This window comes from Rattus norvegicus, chromosome 19 (assembly GCF_021556685.1).
Source record: "Rattus norvegicus strain SHRSP/BbbUtx chromosome 19, alternate assembly SHRSP_T2T, whole genome shotgun sequence".
Taxonomy (NCBI): Eukaryota; Metazoa; Chordata; class Mammalia; order Rodentia; family Muridae; genus Rattus; species Rattus norvegicus.
The window spans coordinates 49720037-49734774 of NC_141552.1; the positions used below are offsets into that span (position 1 = coordinate 49720037).

A 14738-nucleotide genomic window follows, 5' to 3' on the forward strand; every position below is an offset into this window, starting at 1 on the left:
AAAGAAATGTAAATAAAGAAAATATCCAATAAAAGAAAAGAAAATATAGCCTGGCATAGTTGCACACGCCTTTAATCCTGGCACTTGAGAGGCAGAGGCAAGTGGATCTCTTAAGTTTAAGGCCAACCTGGTCTACATAGTGAGTTCTAGGATAGCCAGGGCTACATAATAAGACCCTGTTTCAAGGAAAAAGAAATAAGTTCATAATGAGTTAGAGGTTAGTCTGGCCACACAAACCCCTACCCAACCAAACAAAAAAGATACAGGATATTTTAACTTATCCACCTAAGTAGATTGTTGTGAAAATAAAAGCAGACTCTTTTGCTCACTATTTCTTTTCTCTAGTCCTTCTCAAGAATGCATGCCAGGACCTACTGAGTGTGGGCACTTTGCCAGGTTGATACAGGAATGGCTGAGGGCCAGCCCTGCCCTCAGGGACTTCCCAGTCAAACAGAGGGTGACAGTCGTGTTCAGTGTAACCTACTGAACAATGTCCAGAAGTGCAGATCTATCCTATGCTGTACAGCAGCCCTCTGAACCTATGGAAAGACGCTCAGGCCTGTAGAGGTTAACATAGACACCTTCGAAAACTGAGGTACAGTCTCTACTGAGAGGGACAAAGGAATCTCAGACTGCCTTCAGTGTCATCTGTACAACTATATTCTCAGTGACATCTGTTTTGAGCTGTAACAGTTTCCAAGGCTCCCTATTGGTCTCTGTGTTTTACCCCTCAATCCTCTGACTAGAAAACCACAGCACTGGTTCCTTCACCCTGGAAAGCATTTCCTAAAGCAGAGTTGAAACTGGCCTTCAGAGCCTGCTCCCTTGCCTGCTTCAGCGTTAGCCTCCCTTCCCGTTTTATTAGTGATCTTTACTTCTGCAAACACTCCCAGTAACCAGGAACATTTTCAGCCAAATACCAGGACTGATGGAACAGAAGACAGAAATTTGTTACACTTTAATCAAGTTGAAAGTTTAGATGTATCAATAAATATGAAAACAGTAAATTAGAAAGTAGGTCCATAAAACCAGGAGAATATGTGGGCTTGGTTAGTTTTTATGTGTTTGAATGTTTTGCCATCATGTAGATATGTGAACCCATTGCCTGTAGCCAGAAGAGGTCTTTGGGTCTCAAGGAACTGGAGTTACAAATAGTTGTGAATCACCATGTGGGTGCTGAGAACTGAACCATGTTTTTCCTAGAGCAACAAGTGCTCCTAATTGCTAAGCCATTTCTCCATCCCTGACTTGGGTCATTTTAATATGTACTGTCGGGGCCAGCAAGATGGCTGAGGGACAGCTATGTCTCATGCCTTGAGTTGTTTCCCTGAACTCATTTGGTGGAAGGAGAGAACTGACTCTTGCAAATAATAATCTGATTACTAGATGTTTGCTTTATGTGTGCTTGTGTGAATGTATACATATGGATGTATACACATATACATACATGCACAAATAAATAAAATTTAATTAAAAAGTAATGAGTAGTATTGCCAGCTTTACATCTACAACATCCTGTCTGGTCCTAAGGGTGCAGCGCAGCACAATTTTTACAGAACACAAAAGAAGTTAGAGTTTGGTTACTGTTTTTCTTTCTTTTTTCTTTTTTTTAAAGGCAGGGTCTCTCATGTAGACCAGGCTGGGCTTGAACTTATGGAGCTCCTCTTGCCTCTACCTCCTGAGTGCTGGGATCAGAGGCATGAGGCACTATGCCTAGCTTTCAATTACTGCCTTTCTGTGAGTCCAAAACTTAGGAAAACACAGAAGTATTGTCATCAAGAAAGTTTGACAGATGTAGATTTGGACTCAGTACAAGAAAGATATTAGTGTTGTTAAAGAGGAGGCAGTCATGTGTGAATCAAGCAGAAGCAGTGGATTCTTTGAAATGTCACAGAAGTGTCCTTTATTGAGATGAGCCAAAAGGGATGTTGACTCTAAATCTTTCTACTTTAAAAAAATCACTATTTTTATATTCTTATTTTTCCTTATAGCCCTTTCCTCTACCTAGTGATTGTTTCCCATCTCCCTCATGGGAATGTGAGCTTCTTTGAAGCCACCATTGCCCTGTGTTCACAGCACCTCAAACTTGCCCAGCATGTGACTGACACTTAGTACTTGTTTGCTGAGCTTTTGTAGAAAATTAAACAGCTGGGCGGTGGTGGCGCACGCCTTTGATCCCAGCTTTAGGTGGATCTCTAAGACCAACCTGGTCTATAGAATGAGTTCCAGGATAGTCAGAGCTACACAGAGAAACCCTGTCTTGAAAAATATGTTTTAATTAAATAAAATATTTGTATAAATAGCTGTACAGTTTTTTCTAAATATAAAATCACTGTTTTGTTTTGTTTCTTTTAATTGGAAAATGCCCTGTTAAAATTTGAGTTCAGGGGCTGGAGAGATGGCTCAACGGTTAAGAGCACCCGACTGCTCTTCCAGAGGTCATGAGTTCAATTCCCAGCAACCACATGGTGGCTCACAACCATCTGTAAAGAGATCTGATGCCCTCTTCTGGTGTATCTGAAGACAGCTACAGTGTACTTATATATAATAAATGAATAAAAAAATTTAAAAAAAAATTTGAGTTCAGGCTGTAGTTTAGGGGTGGAGGGCAAGGTGAGCAAGCTTGAGCTCTGGGCTCAGTGTCTATCACTGCAAAACCAAACAGAGCAAAGCAAAAATAGTAAAATTGAAGTGTGTTGGCCTTACCAAGCCACCAAAAGACGCCAACACAGGAGGAGGGGTCCACAGTACTTACTCTGAGAACAGGGCTCCAGAGCAAGACAATAGGCCCTTACGTTACCTGGTGGATCTCTTCTTTTACTTCCTATAGTTGGTGATGCTGTAATTAGGCCTGCATATTGCCTCTGAACATAGCCCTACAAGGCCCTTCATTTGCAGCTTATGGGAATTAGATCATGCACAGGAAGCAGGCTCTTTAGTTATCAGGCTCCACAGAGGAGTCAAGAGGCATGAGGAGTGTGCAAAGCTAGAGTTCATCTAAAAGGGACAGGGTTTGCTAGGGAAACAGCTTTCCCAATCTACACAAAGCTCTCCACAGACTTTCCTTTCTAAGAAACAGCATTGTTTTGTACCCCAGTGCTCTCTTCAAGGTTCCCATCCTCATCTTTAAATAGGACAGCTAAACAGGGAGAGTTTATATATGCATATACATTGCGTGTACATATGTATGTGCTTATATGTCTCTATGTATGTATGTATGTGCATATGTGTGTATATATGTATGTATGTGTGTGCATGCATGTATGTATGTGCATATGTATATGTATATATGTATAGATGTGTGTGCATGTATGTATGTGCATGTGTGTATGTGTGTATATGTATGTGTGTGCTATGTATGTGTATGTACATGTGTGTATGTATGTATGTATGTATGTATGTATGTATGTATGTATGTATATGTGTGTACCCCTGTGTGATATGTAGCCCTAGCTGGTCTGGAACTATATAGACCAGGCTGGACTTGAACTTGTGCAAGGCAATCCTTCCACCTCTGTCTCCTGAGCACTAGAGTTACAGGCATTTGCCACCATGTCCAGCTTCAGATTGTTATAAGTTTTTAAAATACTAAAGTGATTGTTATATTTATTTTTTTGTTTGTTGTATGTATGTGCACATGCTCATGGGTATATGTGTACATATGTGTGTATATGCACAGAGGCCAGAGATCAGTGTTAGCTGGCTTCCTGAGTTGCTCTCCACTTTCTATTTTGAGATAGGGTCTTTCACTAAGCTGGACTGGTCGAGTTGGGTAGATGGGGTCAGTGAGCCCTTGGGTACCCCTGTCTCTGACTCCTGGCACTCAGGTCACCCTTGTGCCTATAACAGCCAACTTTTTATGTGGGTGCTGGGGATCAAATTCAGGTGCTCATGTTCTCACAGCAGGTGCTTTACTGACTGAGCTCTCTCCAACATCCCTCCACCCTGCCCTCCGTCTTTTCCTGTCTTTCTCTGTCTTAAAGATGAGGTATTGCTATGTAACCCAGGTTAACCTGGAGCTTGCTGTGTAGTCCAAAACTTTCAGTGACCTTGCTCACTCTGCCCCTGCGATGCTGAGATGATAGACATGAACCATAACGCTATTTTTACAGACAGGGCTTCTCACTATAGCCCCAGCCGGATCAAACTCATAGCTGTCCTTTGCTTTGGTCTCCTGAACGCTGGGATTTCCAGTTTGAACTACTATGATCATATCCTTTGAACACTTCTTAATTTAAAGAGCATAGAGTGGCCATGTAACATCACAGTTTGGAAGTGATGAACTACAATAAGCTGTTTTGTTTCTTTTTTTTTTTTTTAAAGATTCATCTATTTTATGTATGTAAGTACACCGTTGCTCTCTTCAGACACACCAGAAGAGGGCATCAGATCCCGTTACAGATGGTTGCGAGCCACCATGTGGTTGCTGGGAATTGAACTCAGGACCTCTGGAAGAGCAGTCAGTGCTCCTAACCACTGAGCCATCTCTCCAGCCCAGCTGTTTTGTTTCTAACCTAGGTTTTAGTTTAATTTTCCTTCCCTTTCAGCCCCAAGGACAGTCAGCACAGGCCCCACCACTGAGCTCAATGCCTTGTCCTTCAGACTGAGTTTTAGTTTTCCTAATTGATAATAATTAACTGTTACACCGGCCTTTGGTAGGAGAATAGTTACTGTAAGGTTACAGTAGACACATCAGGAGGCTCGGAGGCAGCGGAAGCTAGGAAGGCAAGGGTCAGGAAGTGGGTGATTCCCTTGTCTTTGGGTTGTTTTTCAGTCTGTGTACGAGAGAAGGTGCTGGAACCCACCCTTCACTGCTTTCAACCAACATGGTTCCATTGCCAGGCTGAGCACAGACAGGAACTGTGTATTAGAAGAAAGTACTGTTTAAGATAAGCTGCAGGGTCTGCGCAAGGCTGACAAGGACCTCTCATGGCTCTGGCCTGGTCATGCCATGTCTCACTGGGTTCACTGTGTCCTTGTCCCTAGGTTTATGTGGTGGCAAATGAGCCTCTCCCAGTGTTGCTGGACTCGCTGCTCCCACTCCTTGGAGTGTTCTTCTCTCTCTACTGTTTTACTCAGCAGAGTGCATCTCACATAAGGTAAGCAAGCAGACCTGATATGCTTAGAATTGGAATCCCATTTGTTTGTAAACAGTGAAATTTAAATTAGGCTACTATTTTCTCTCAAAGTCAGGAAGATGTTTGGGGGGGATTGTGTTACTCGACTTACACAGAAAAGAATGAGGGAAATTGGCTGTAGTGTTTGGGATGATTTTCTGTAGCCTATTCTATACAACAGAAGGGATTTCCATGGGTCAATATGCCATTGTTTGAACAGTAAGAAATCCTGCATTTTACTGTCTCTGGGAGGGGAACAGTGGTAGGTCATAGTGTCCTCGTGGAGAATACATTTGAAAAGTCTGCATTTGAACGTGACAGCATAGCTTAGCCTGGGGTTTGGCATTAATATTCAGAGTCTTCATTATAGAAGGGGGGGGGCTTCTTAGTCATCCAGAAAACACCGTTCTGTGTCACCGTAAAAGTGATTCACTTGGGGGCTGGAGCGATGGCTGCTCTTCCATTCCCAGTGCTCACATGGAGGCTAACAACTGTAACTCCAGTCCCAGGACATCTGATGCACAGACATACATGCAGGCAAAGCGTTCACTCACATAAAATTAAGTAAATTAATTTTTAAAAAGATTTATTCTTGGATTAGCTGTATTATCGGTCATTATGACATTTCGTCCACAGGGTCAGAGTTTAGTCACACCCTTTCCTGGATTACTATGGAGACTGTGAACTGCAGTCCCTGGCAGGGTCCCTGACAAACAATGAGCTCAGTGACTCACACAGTCATTAGCTAAGGATGAGGAAAGACACTCAGCCCTGCAGTCTTGACTAAAGACATGGACAACCATGTCCAGCCTAAAGATAAAAATAAATCTTAAAATACCAAAAACCTCTGAGTTCTCATAGCATGGTTCCATCATCATCAAAGACTGACAGGAAGGTGTGTCCCCCGAACCCCAGTTAATGGCACTGGTAAAGAAAACATCAGTTTTGCTCATAGGCCATTCATTCATAGGTCACCAGCTGATGATCCCCTGACAATGGATTTTTTATCATTGCAAACTTTCATTTATAGTGTCTGATCTAAAGGTAGAACACACTTGAAATAAGAAAAAAAATCACTTGATGTGGCCACCAAGGTTACTTCTAGAGCCAGGGGTTAGGCTGTCCCTGGGTGACCTCCAGGGCATTTGCACTCTGAAATTTGCAAGATGCGTGCTTCCCTGTTGTGTGTGTCAGCAGCCAGTGGCCAGGCAGCATTTGGGGTGAAGTGGAACCTGACAGTCTTTCCTTCTTTTCCTCCTCGCATAGCTTGCTAGCGTCGTGTTGTGAGATGACAAGCTCATTCATTCATACCTGCTTTGTCTGCCAGGTCACTCTGCCAAGAGATCTTGTTATGGGCTCTGGTGAAGCTGGAAAGGAAGAGGGCAATTGCCAGCCTGAGAGGATTTTCAGGGTTGGACAAAGCTGTGCCCGCCCTCCATCCTCAGTGTCAGTTTAGAGCTGCTACGCACGGTGGCATTGTGATTACTGTCAAAGAGGCCCTTAGGTGAGCTTACTACCCACCCTTGCTTGTCACGCCTGATAGAATGTTATAATGACACTTTCTGTGAGTCAGCCACTAAGGGGCGCTGACGGAAAGGAAACCAGAAACAGGCAGCCAAGGTGCTTGCTATTTATAATCTTTAAAGAAAGCAGAGCCTTAAATGATCCTCTGGGTGTCATTCCCAGATGCCAGCTAATAGTAGGTGTGGTTTACTGGAGCCTCACGGCTCTGCACCACTGCAAGCCCAGTCACCGCTCAGTGTTTGCCAGGGAGTCAGAGCAAAGGGCAGCACATGTTCATCCTTAACACCAGAGCGGTCCAGTCTGTTTCCGACTCAGAGCAGTGTGGATTTGTATGCATTTGTTTTGTCTGTGTCTATACATTGCATGCAATGCCTGACGGAGCAGAGGTATCCAGTCCCCTGGAACTCGAGTTACCATGGTTATGAGCCACCGTGTGGATATTAGGAATCGAACCCAGATCCTCTGTTCCCTCCCCAGAACATTCTTAAGGGAAATTGTCTGATCATCGTCCTTGGTAATTTTGTAATGAGGTTTGTTTCTCATAAGAATGGATTAGAAAGTATTTAATAAATAGATTTTAGTAGAGTGGAAATTTATTTTATTTTATTTTGTTTTTGTTGTGCTGAGATTAAACCTGGGGCCACATGCATACTAGGCAACTTAGCTGTGATCCCAGCTCCACAAGTCTATTTTACGTAGCTTCTACTTTCTGATGATTTGTGGAGGATGCTATTTTCTCAGAACCTAAGCTTTTGTTGACTTTCCTCAGGGGGATGTCTCTGGCCCACCCGCTCCCTTCGGTCACATTCAGAGTTGCTGTTTGTTGAAGTGCTTAAATTTAACTTTATGTTCATGATTAATTTGGTGAAAATTTAAAATGTAAATGAATATAATAGACTTGACAAAATAGAAAAATATGTATTAAAGTAGAATTATCAGAACAAATGGAAGCTTCCTGAGAACTGTTAAATTTTAGCAGGTCTATTACTGTGCCCATTAACTATAAGATTTTAAAATTATTTGGCAAGTTTAATTCGTACACATCTATATGAAAACCCACAGTTCTCATTGAAATTATTATTTTACTTTCTGATGAGAATATAGTTTGTAACTAGTGATTAAATGAATCTCCATCCACTGCCAGAAGCAACCACTCCTTAAAGTCTGGGGTGTCTTCTCAGGTTAGGGGTGTAGTCCTTTTGATGTTATACACTCATCAAAAAAAATGTTACATGAACACCTGGGTTTTAAAAAAAACACAGGGTCCATAGTCACGTAAAGCAGTCAGAGTTTCCAAAAAATTGAAAACTATGTGTGTTATCATTTGCTCCAAAGGCCTTGTTAGTTCCCTAAGGGTGTAGTGGGGTGGGGCGTAGCGGGGCAGGATGGAGGGGTGGAGTGGGGCAGGCAGTGGATCTGTTTCACCACTTCCTTTCACTCTCATTAACCCAGCAGAAATTTCCAGTAAGAAGTTGTTTAAAAGGAATGTTAAGCCAGAGTGGCACACATTCCCAGCATTTGGGAGGCAGAGGCAGGCAGATCTCTGTGAGTTCAAAGCTAGCCTGACCTTAGTATCGAGCTCCATGCCAGCCTGGGCTTTGTAATGAGATTGTCTCAAAAGAAACAAAGCAAACACCCAGCTCTATATGAGCACTTAGATATGATTTTTGGAAGCAGATCTGTTTAAACTTTTTTATCGTTGCTGCTTGTTTGCTGTGTAACTGAGGCTGGTCTAGAAGTTACTGTCTAGTCCAGGCTAGCTTCAAACTTGAAGCAGTCGTCCTTCATCATCCTAAGTGTGTGATACGGGGATGGACCACCACACCCAGCATCAGTAATCAGCTTTTTTTTAGATACACCTGACTGTTTTTAAATTTTTTTCAAAGAATCACATTTAAAGCCACTTCCTTCACAAATCTTTTCCTAGCTGAGAATAATCAATCATACAGACTACATCGATTTAGCTTCTAATAATAAACACCTTGCGTTCTTCAGCCTAGAGATAAAGGAGAGTGTTTTCCAGGTCTATCTGAAGATGCCTGTCTGGGAATACTTTACTTTAGAATGGTACTCCGAGGTCTCAGCTTCGGCGATGGCGCAGCAGGTAGAGGTGCTTGTGCTTAGGCCCCGACCTGAGTTGGATTCCTGGATCCCACCAGGTGTCAGGAGAGGCCTGATTCCTGAGAATTGTCCTCCGACATCCACATGCAACTTTGTGCCAACACATATGTGCCCCTGTAGCCATACACACAGCATAAAATAAACCTTTTAAAAATGAGAATTACTGAGATTCTAGGAAAACCACTGCTTGTCGACACTGATGGGTGATCCTGCCCTGTGTTGTAGTGATGATGAAGATGAGGCCCTGTACCAGAAGGTGTCTTCAGAGCAGAGCCAGATGGAGCATCTTGGGGACTTGCTGTTGCACTGCCAGCCGTGTGGCTTGGCAGGAGATTTCTTCATCTTTTGTTTGAAGGTAGGAGCCCACAGTTACACCACTTCATTCTGGGGTAGCTCTAGGAGAGCCTTTGTCTTTTTCAGTGTTCCTAATTTTAGGTCCTAAAATTTAGCTTCCAGTTTAGGACACATGAACAGAAGACCAAGAGTAGTTGATTCAGCTGCCCATGGGCTGTGGAGTGGACAGGAGAAGGAACATCAGTGGAGCCAGTGCTGGCGCATCTGCATCGAAATGCAGGCATGAACATGCTGCCTTGCTAGTCCATGAAGGAGTTAATCTTTGCTCCGTGTTGACAGTCAGATCTCTTTTGAAGTTAATAGCAGGTTCTGCAGCCTCGGAGTAATCCCTTATCCTTTAGGACTGTTGTACTGTCAGGTATTTGGAAGGGAAACTCAGCCATTCTGCCTCCCTCATTTCGCTCTGTAACCACTTAAAACCTTTTCCGGTTCCTTGCCGAGTGCTGGTTGCTGTGCTTCCTAGTCTCCAGTAGTAACTTGTACCCATACTGTTGGCTCTGCCTGGTGTCTGCTGGTTTCCACTCTCTCGAGTCTGTCCTGAGAGAGTGTCTGGAGTTTAAGCATGGGTGGTGGCTGGGAACAGAAGCCGATGTTTCTAGAACTTGAAGTAGGGGCATTTCTTTTGATGCTTTCTCATCTCCGTGTCCAGGCCCATCTCCATGTCAGCCACACTCATGTCTAAGGAGGCATGAGCCCACTTGTATGCTTTGTTTCCAGCTACTTTTTGGGTAGGAGCACTGGCTGCTTTTGTAGAGGACCTAAGTTCAGTTCCCAGCACCCACATGGTGGCTCACAACCTTCTGTAACTCCAGTTCTAGGGGATTCAGTTTCTCCTTCTGATCATCTCTCTCTCTCTCTCTCTCTCTCTCTCTCTCTCTCTCTCTCTCACACACACACACACACACACACACCCTACAGTGTCCATATATACACGTGGGCAAAACACTCATACACATAAAATAAAAATAAATGAATTTGTTTTTAAAGGTTCAAATCAGCCAAGTATAGTGACACATGCCTGTAATAGCAGCACTCTGGAAGCTGAGGCAGGAAAACAGTTTTGAATTTCAGGCCAGCACAGGTTATATAAGGAGACTGTTTCCAAAACAAACAAAACAAAATTCTACCACTACTCAATCAGAGGGCTTTATTCTAAATCCCAGTTTGTTTGTTTTTTGAAGGGTCTCATGTGGCCTCAAGCTGTCTAGCCAGTGATGACCTTAAACTTCTGAGTGCTAGGATTACAGGCCTTCATCATACAGTTCTGGTGATGGAACCCAGGAGTACATGCATGCTAGGCAGGTCCTCTACCAGCTAAGCTGTGTCCAGTCAACCCAAACCCCATAAACTGGGTCTTGACTCCAGAGGAGGTCACATAGTAAATGTGGAGGTCACAGAATATTTGTGAACACTAAAAGATTTCTGAACATAAAATAGCCAAAACATAATTCAGCACCAGATGAGAAATGAGCTCAGGGTGTTTCTGAGAGCTTTTGCACTACGCAGCCTCACTGAGGCCTTTGCACAGCACAGGCTGTCAGGCCACTCAGCGCAACAAGCAAGCCTGAGTGAGATATTTCCACTACGATTTGAGGTCATTGTAGGTTGTAAATCACAGCACCTTTGCTTTGATAGAAACAATGGTTTAGCAGTGGAAAAATAAGTTCATCATTCTTCAGCAGGTAAATAATAAATTAGTATGTTTTTTAATTTTATCGCAATAGGATTTTTGATTTTAAAAATTGTTGGTTGAGGGATGGGAGAGAGGCTCAGGTTAGGAGCATTTGCCACTCTTCCAGAGGCCTTTAGTTATGTTCTCAGCCTCCATGTCAGGCCTTGCCACTGCCTTGAGCACCACAGGATCCTGCATCTTCTTCTGTACTCTCCTGAACGTTAACTGCCACCCCCCCCAGACACACACACACACACACACACACACACACACACACAGACACACAGAGACACACACGCACACAGAGACACACATACACAGAGACACACACACAGACACAGACACACACACAGACACACACACAGACACACACACACAGAGACACACACAGACACACACACAGACACACACACACAGACACACACACAGACACAGACACACACAGACACAGACACACACAGACACAGACACACACACAGACACACACACACAGACACACACAGACACAGACACACACAGACACAGACACACACACAGACACACACACATAGACACACACACACAGACACACACAGACACAGACACACACAGACACAGACACACACACACACACATAGACACACACACACAGACACACACAGACACAGACACACACAGACACAGACAAACACACACAGACACAGACACACACAGATACAGACACATGCATAATGATAAATATATTAAAATTTTCTGATTGGGCTGCTGACTTTGGCCTTTTGTAAAAAAATTATTAAACAATTTTTGGCCTTGGATTAGGACAGAATTTTGAATAAGTTCTGAAATGGTTCTTGACTGATTTCCCCTATTTTTGTATTATAAGGGAAGCTGAATTTTTAGCATTGATGATAAAAAAAAAATCAAAAGATGGATCTGCTCTAATAAACACTGAAGATGCTGTGCATTCTGCAGCATCAAACATTCAGGCTTGGATTTTTAATGTAAAATTAGTCAAGCACCCCATCTTATTAGTATGCAAATTTGTTCATCTTTAATAGATGGTAAAAGTATATGTATGCCAAAGAATGTTTTAAAGTTAATTTCTTTATCATTTATTGCCACTATATGCTTGACCTATTTTATGTACATCCATACATGGGGTTGTATTAAAATTTCTCATGGAAAGGATTGTGAGTTGAAATGTTTAGGAAACCCCACTTGAAACCAGGGAACCTTCATCTTGGCAAAACTGACCTTTGGTCTAGATAAGTGTGCTCTTCCGTGTGGTTGTCTTGTTCTCTGTAGGATATTTAGCACCATCTGTGACCTCTACCCACTAAATGCCTTTGTTAACCCACAATCGTGACAACCCAAAATGTCCTGCAGACATTTCAAAATGTCCCCTGGGGAGGCAAATTACCCAGGCGCAGTGGAATACCATCTCTCTCAGCTGTCAGCTACCTTAGCAAAGCACTAATTGTTAGGGAACTTAAGGTTTTCCTTTTCTATGAGAATTCACAATGGAGAAGCTTACCAACCCACAGTAATGAAGTCTCCGTTAATAGAGATTTCTTTCTGACTTATCTTAATGGAAAGGCTTCCAATATATCTAAAAGGACTTTGACTGAGTTATATCTCTGAGGGCTCAGTTCATGGAAGGCTAGTGACAGAATTGTTAGTGTTATAAAAAGTCAAACAAGTCCTTTTTTATACTTACTATTTGTGTGTGTGATTATGTACATAGTGGAGGACTTTGTGTGCACTGTGCATGTGTGGAATTCAGAGGGCAATTTCCATGAATTGGATTTTTCCCACAAACATTGTTTGTGCTCTCTCTCTCTCTCTCTCTCTCTCTCTCTCTCTCTCTCTCTCCCTCCCTCCCTCCCTGTCTCTGTCTCTCTCTGTCTGTCTCTGTGAACGTTCATGTACTTGGTATCACTACGTGCATATTTCTCTACAGCTGGTTTTTCTTTCATTTTCTTCCAGTACTAGACAAGAAGCAAAATCCCTGTATAGCCCTAGTTCTTTTTACTTTTTGGTTTTGAGGCAGGTCTCACTGAGTCATCCAGGGTAGTCCTGAGTGCTCTCTGTAGCCTCAGCTACATCCTCTTTCCCCAGCATCCTGAGTAGCTGAGCCTTCTGTATAATGTAGTCAATACAGACCACTTCTTTGCACATAAACTCCCTACGTCTGCCATGTCCTCAGTGCTGCTGCCTCTCTTCACTCCTCCTCTCACCCCTGCTTTAGGAGTTGTCTCATCTGCTGGAGGAAAACGAAGCAGAGTTCACTCCCAAGCCCCCCTGCTCTACAAGCCTCCTGGAATTAGAGCAACACCAGACTCTGCTTATAGAAGACCAGGAGCGGAAGCTGTTGGTCTTGCAGTTGCTGGCCGTTCTGTGTGAGAAAATGTCAGAGCAGATATTCACACACATCACCCAGGTTAGTAGCTGTCTCACTCTGGATCCAGCCTACTGTTATTTTGGTTTCTTTTTTTTTTTTTTTTTGTTCTTTTTTCCGGAGCTGGGGACCGAACCCAGGACCTTGCGCTTCCTAGGCAAGCGCTCTACCACTGAGCTAAATCCCCAGCCCCTATTTTGGTTTCTTTACATTTTTTTTTTCCAAAAAATAAATGTTGCTTAAGTGGGCATGGCGGTGCATACCTTTAATCACAGTTCTTGGAGGCAGAGGTAGGCAAATCTCTGTGAGCCAGAGGCCAGCCTCATCTATAGAGTGAATTCCAGTCAGGGCTATAAACTGAGACCCCGTCTCAAAAACAGTAGTTTACAGTGCAGTTTGACAGCATCCTTTCCATCTTCCTTGGAATTCTGGTCAAACATGAGGGCTCTTACTTAAGTTTACCAGCTGAATCTGAGGCTTTCATACTACTCCATGTGCTCACCACAATCCTGATATAAACCTCACCTAGGAAAACTTCAAGAACCTGAACCTCTTTACATATTTTTTATGATCGAGTGATACTCAACTTTGAGTACAAATTAACTCACCTAGCATTTAAAAAATATACCACTACCTACTTGACTATATTTGAGAGGCTTCAGTTTAGTATGCCAGAGTAGAGCTGGAAAGTCTTTTTTTTTTAAAGTTGCACATGGGTCATATGTCAGGAGTAATGGCTCAGAAGGTGAGAGCACTTGCTGTTCAAACCTGAGAACTAATGTTTGGATATTCAGTGCCCACCTAAACAGCTGGGTGTGACCGCACATGTGCCTGTAACCCCAGCTCTGGGTAGGTCACACACAAAGGATCTGCTGCAGCTTGCTAACCCACCAGCATAGTGACAGGCTTAGTGAGAGACTCTGGCCAAATAGATAGGGTAGACCTATCTATGGCCCTTCATACATAGGCACATGTGTGCATATGTCACATACATATATATATATACCCACAAGTTGAGAACAGTTGGAATTCAAATTTGAAAAAAAGTGTTACCCTGAGCATGGTTGTACACACTTTTAGTCCCAGCACTGAGGAGACAGAGGCAGGAGGATCTCTGAGTTCAAGGTCAGCCTAGTCTACAGAGCAAGTTCCAGGACAGCCAGAGCTACACAAAGAAACTTTGTCTCAAAAAATTGAACAAACAGCCAGCCAAACAAACAAACAAACAAACAAACAAGCAAAAAACTGTGAAGTGGAAACTCCTGGTTTCTTTGGAAAGTCAATTATGTCAAATGATGTTTTGGTGGGGCATGTGTGAAAGGATGTTTTGCTGAAGCAGACACAGGAAAGGACTCGTGATGTTTAGAAAGAATATAAATATGACTCCACAGACAATGGGGAGCTCAAGAATTGGTTTGCTTTGCTTCACCTCCCTAGTCTTTGCTGACAACATTCATGTTTTGGTTCCCCCTATGTTGCCTTGTTGAGCTTTACTTGTGGTGACTTCATAGAGAGAAACTCACCAAAGAACTTGTCCGGAGGTTCCTGTGGCTTCTTGCCACTTCCGTGGACT

The 14738-nt window shown here is 43.0% G+C and overlaps 1 protein-coding gene across 4 annotated transcripts in view; it reads left to right on the forward strand.

Moving 5' to 3' along the window:
* Tango6 (transport and golgi organization 6 homolog) overlaps positions 1-14738 on the forward strand; it is a 187440-nt gene that overhangs the window by 34338 nt on the left and 138364 nt on the right. For 2 of the 4 annotated variants that reach the window (NM_001427103.1, XM_087594592.1), the window contains exons 8-11: positions 4987-5099; positions 6445-6621; positions 8988-9117; positions 13016-13207. In NM_001427103.1, coding sequence (NP_001414032.1) covers positions 4987-5099; positions 6445-6621; positions 8988-9117; positions 13016-13207 — 612 coding nt within the window. The remainder of the gene's footprint in view (positions 1-4986; positions 5100-6444; positions 6622-8987; positions 9118-13015; positions 13208-14738) is intronic. The other 2 variants (XM_087594591.1, XM_087594593.1) reach the window with 1 other exon arrangement.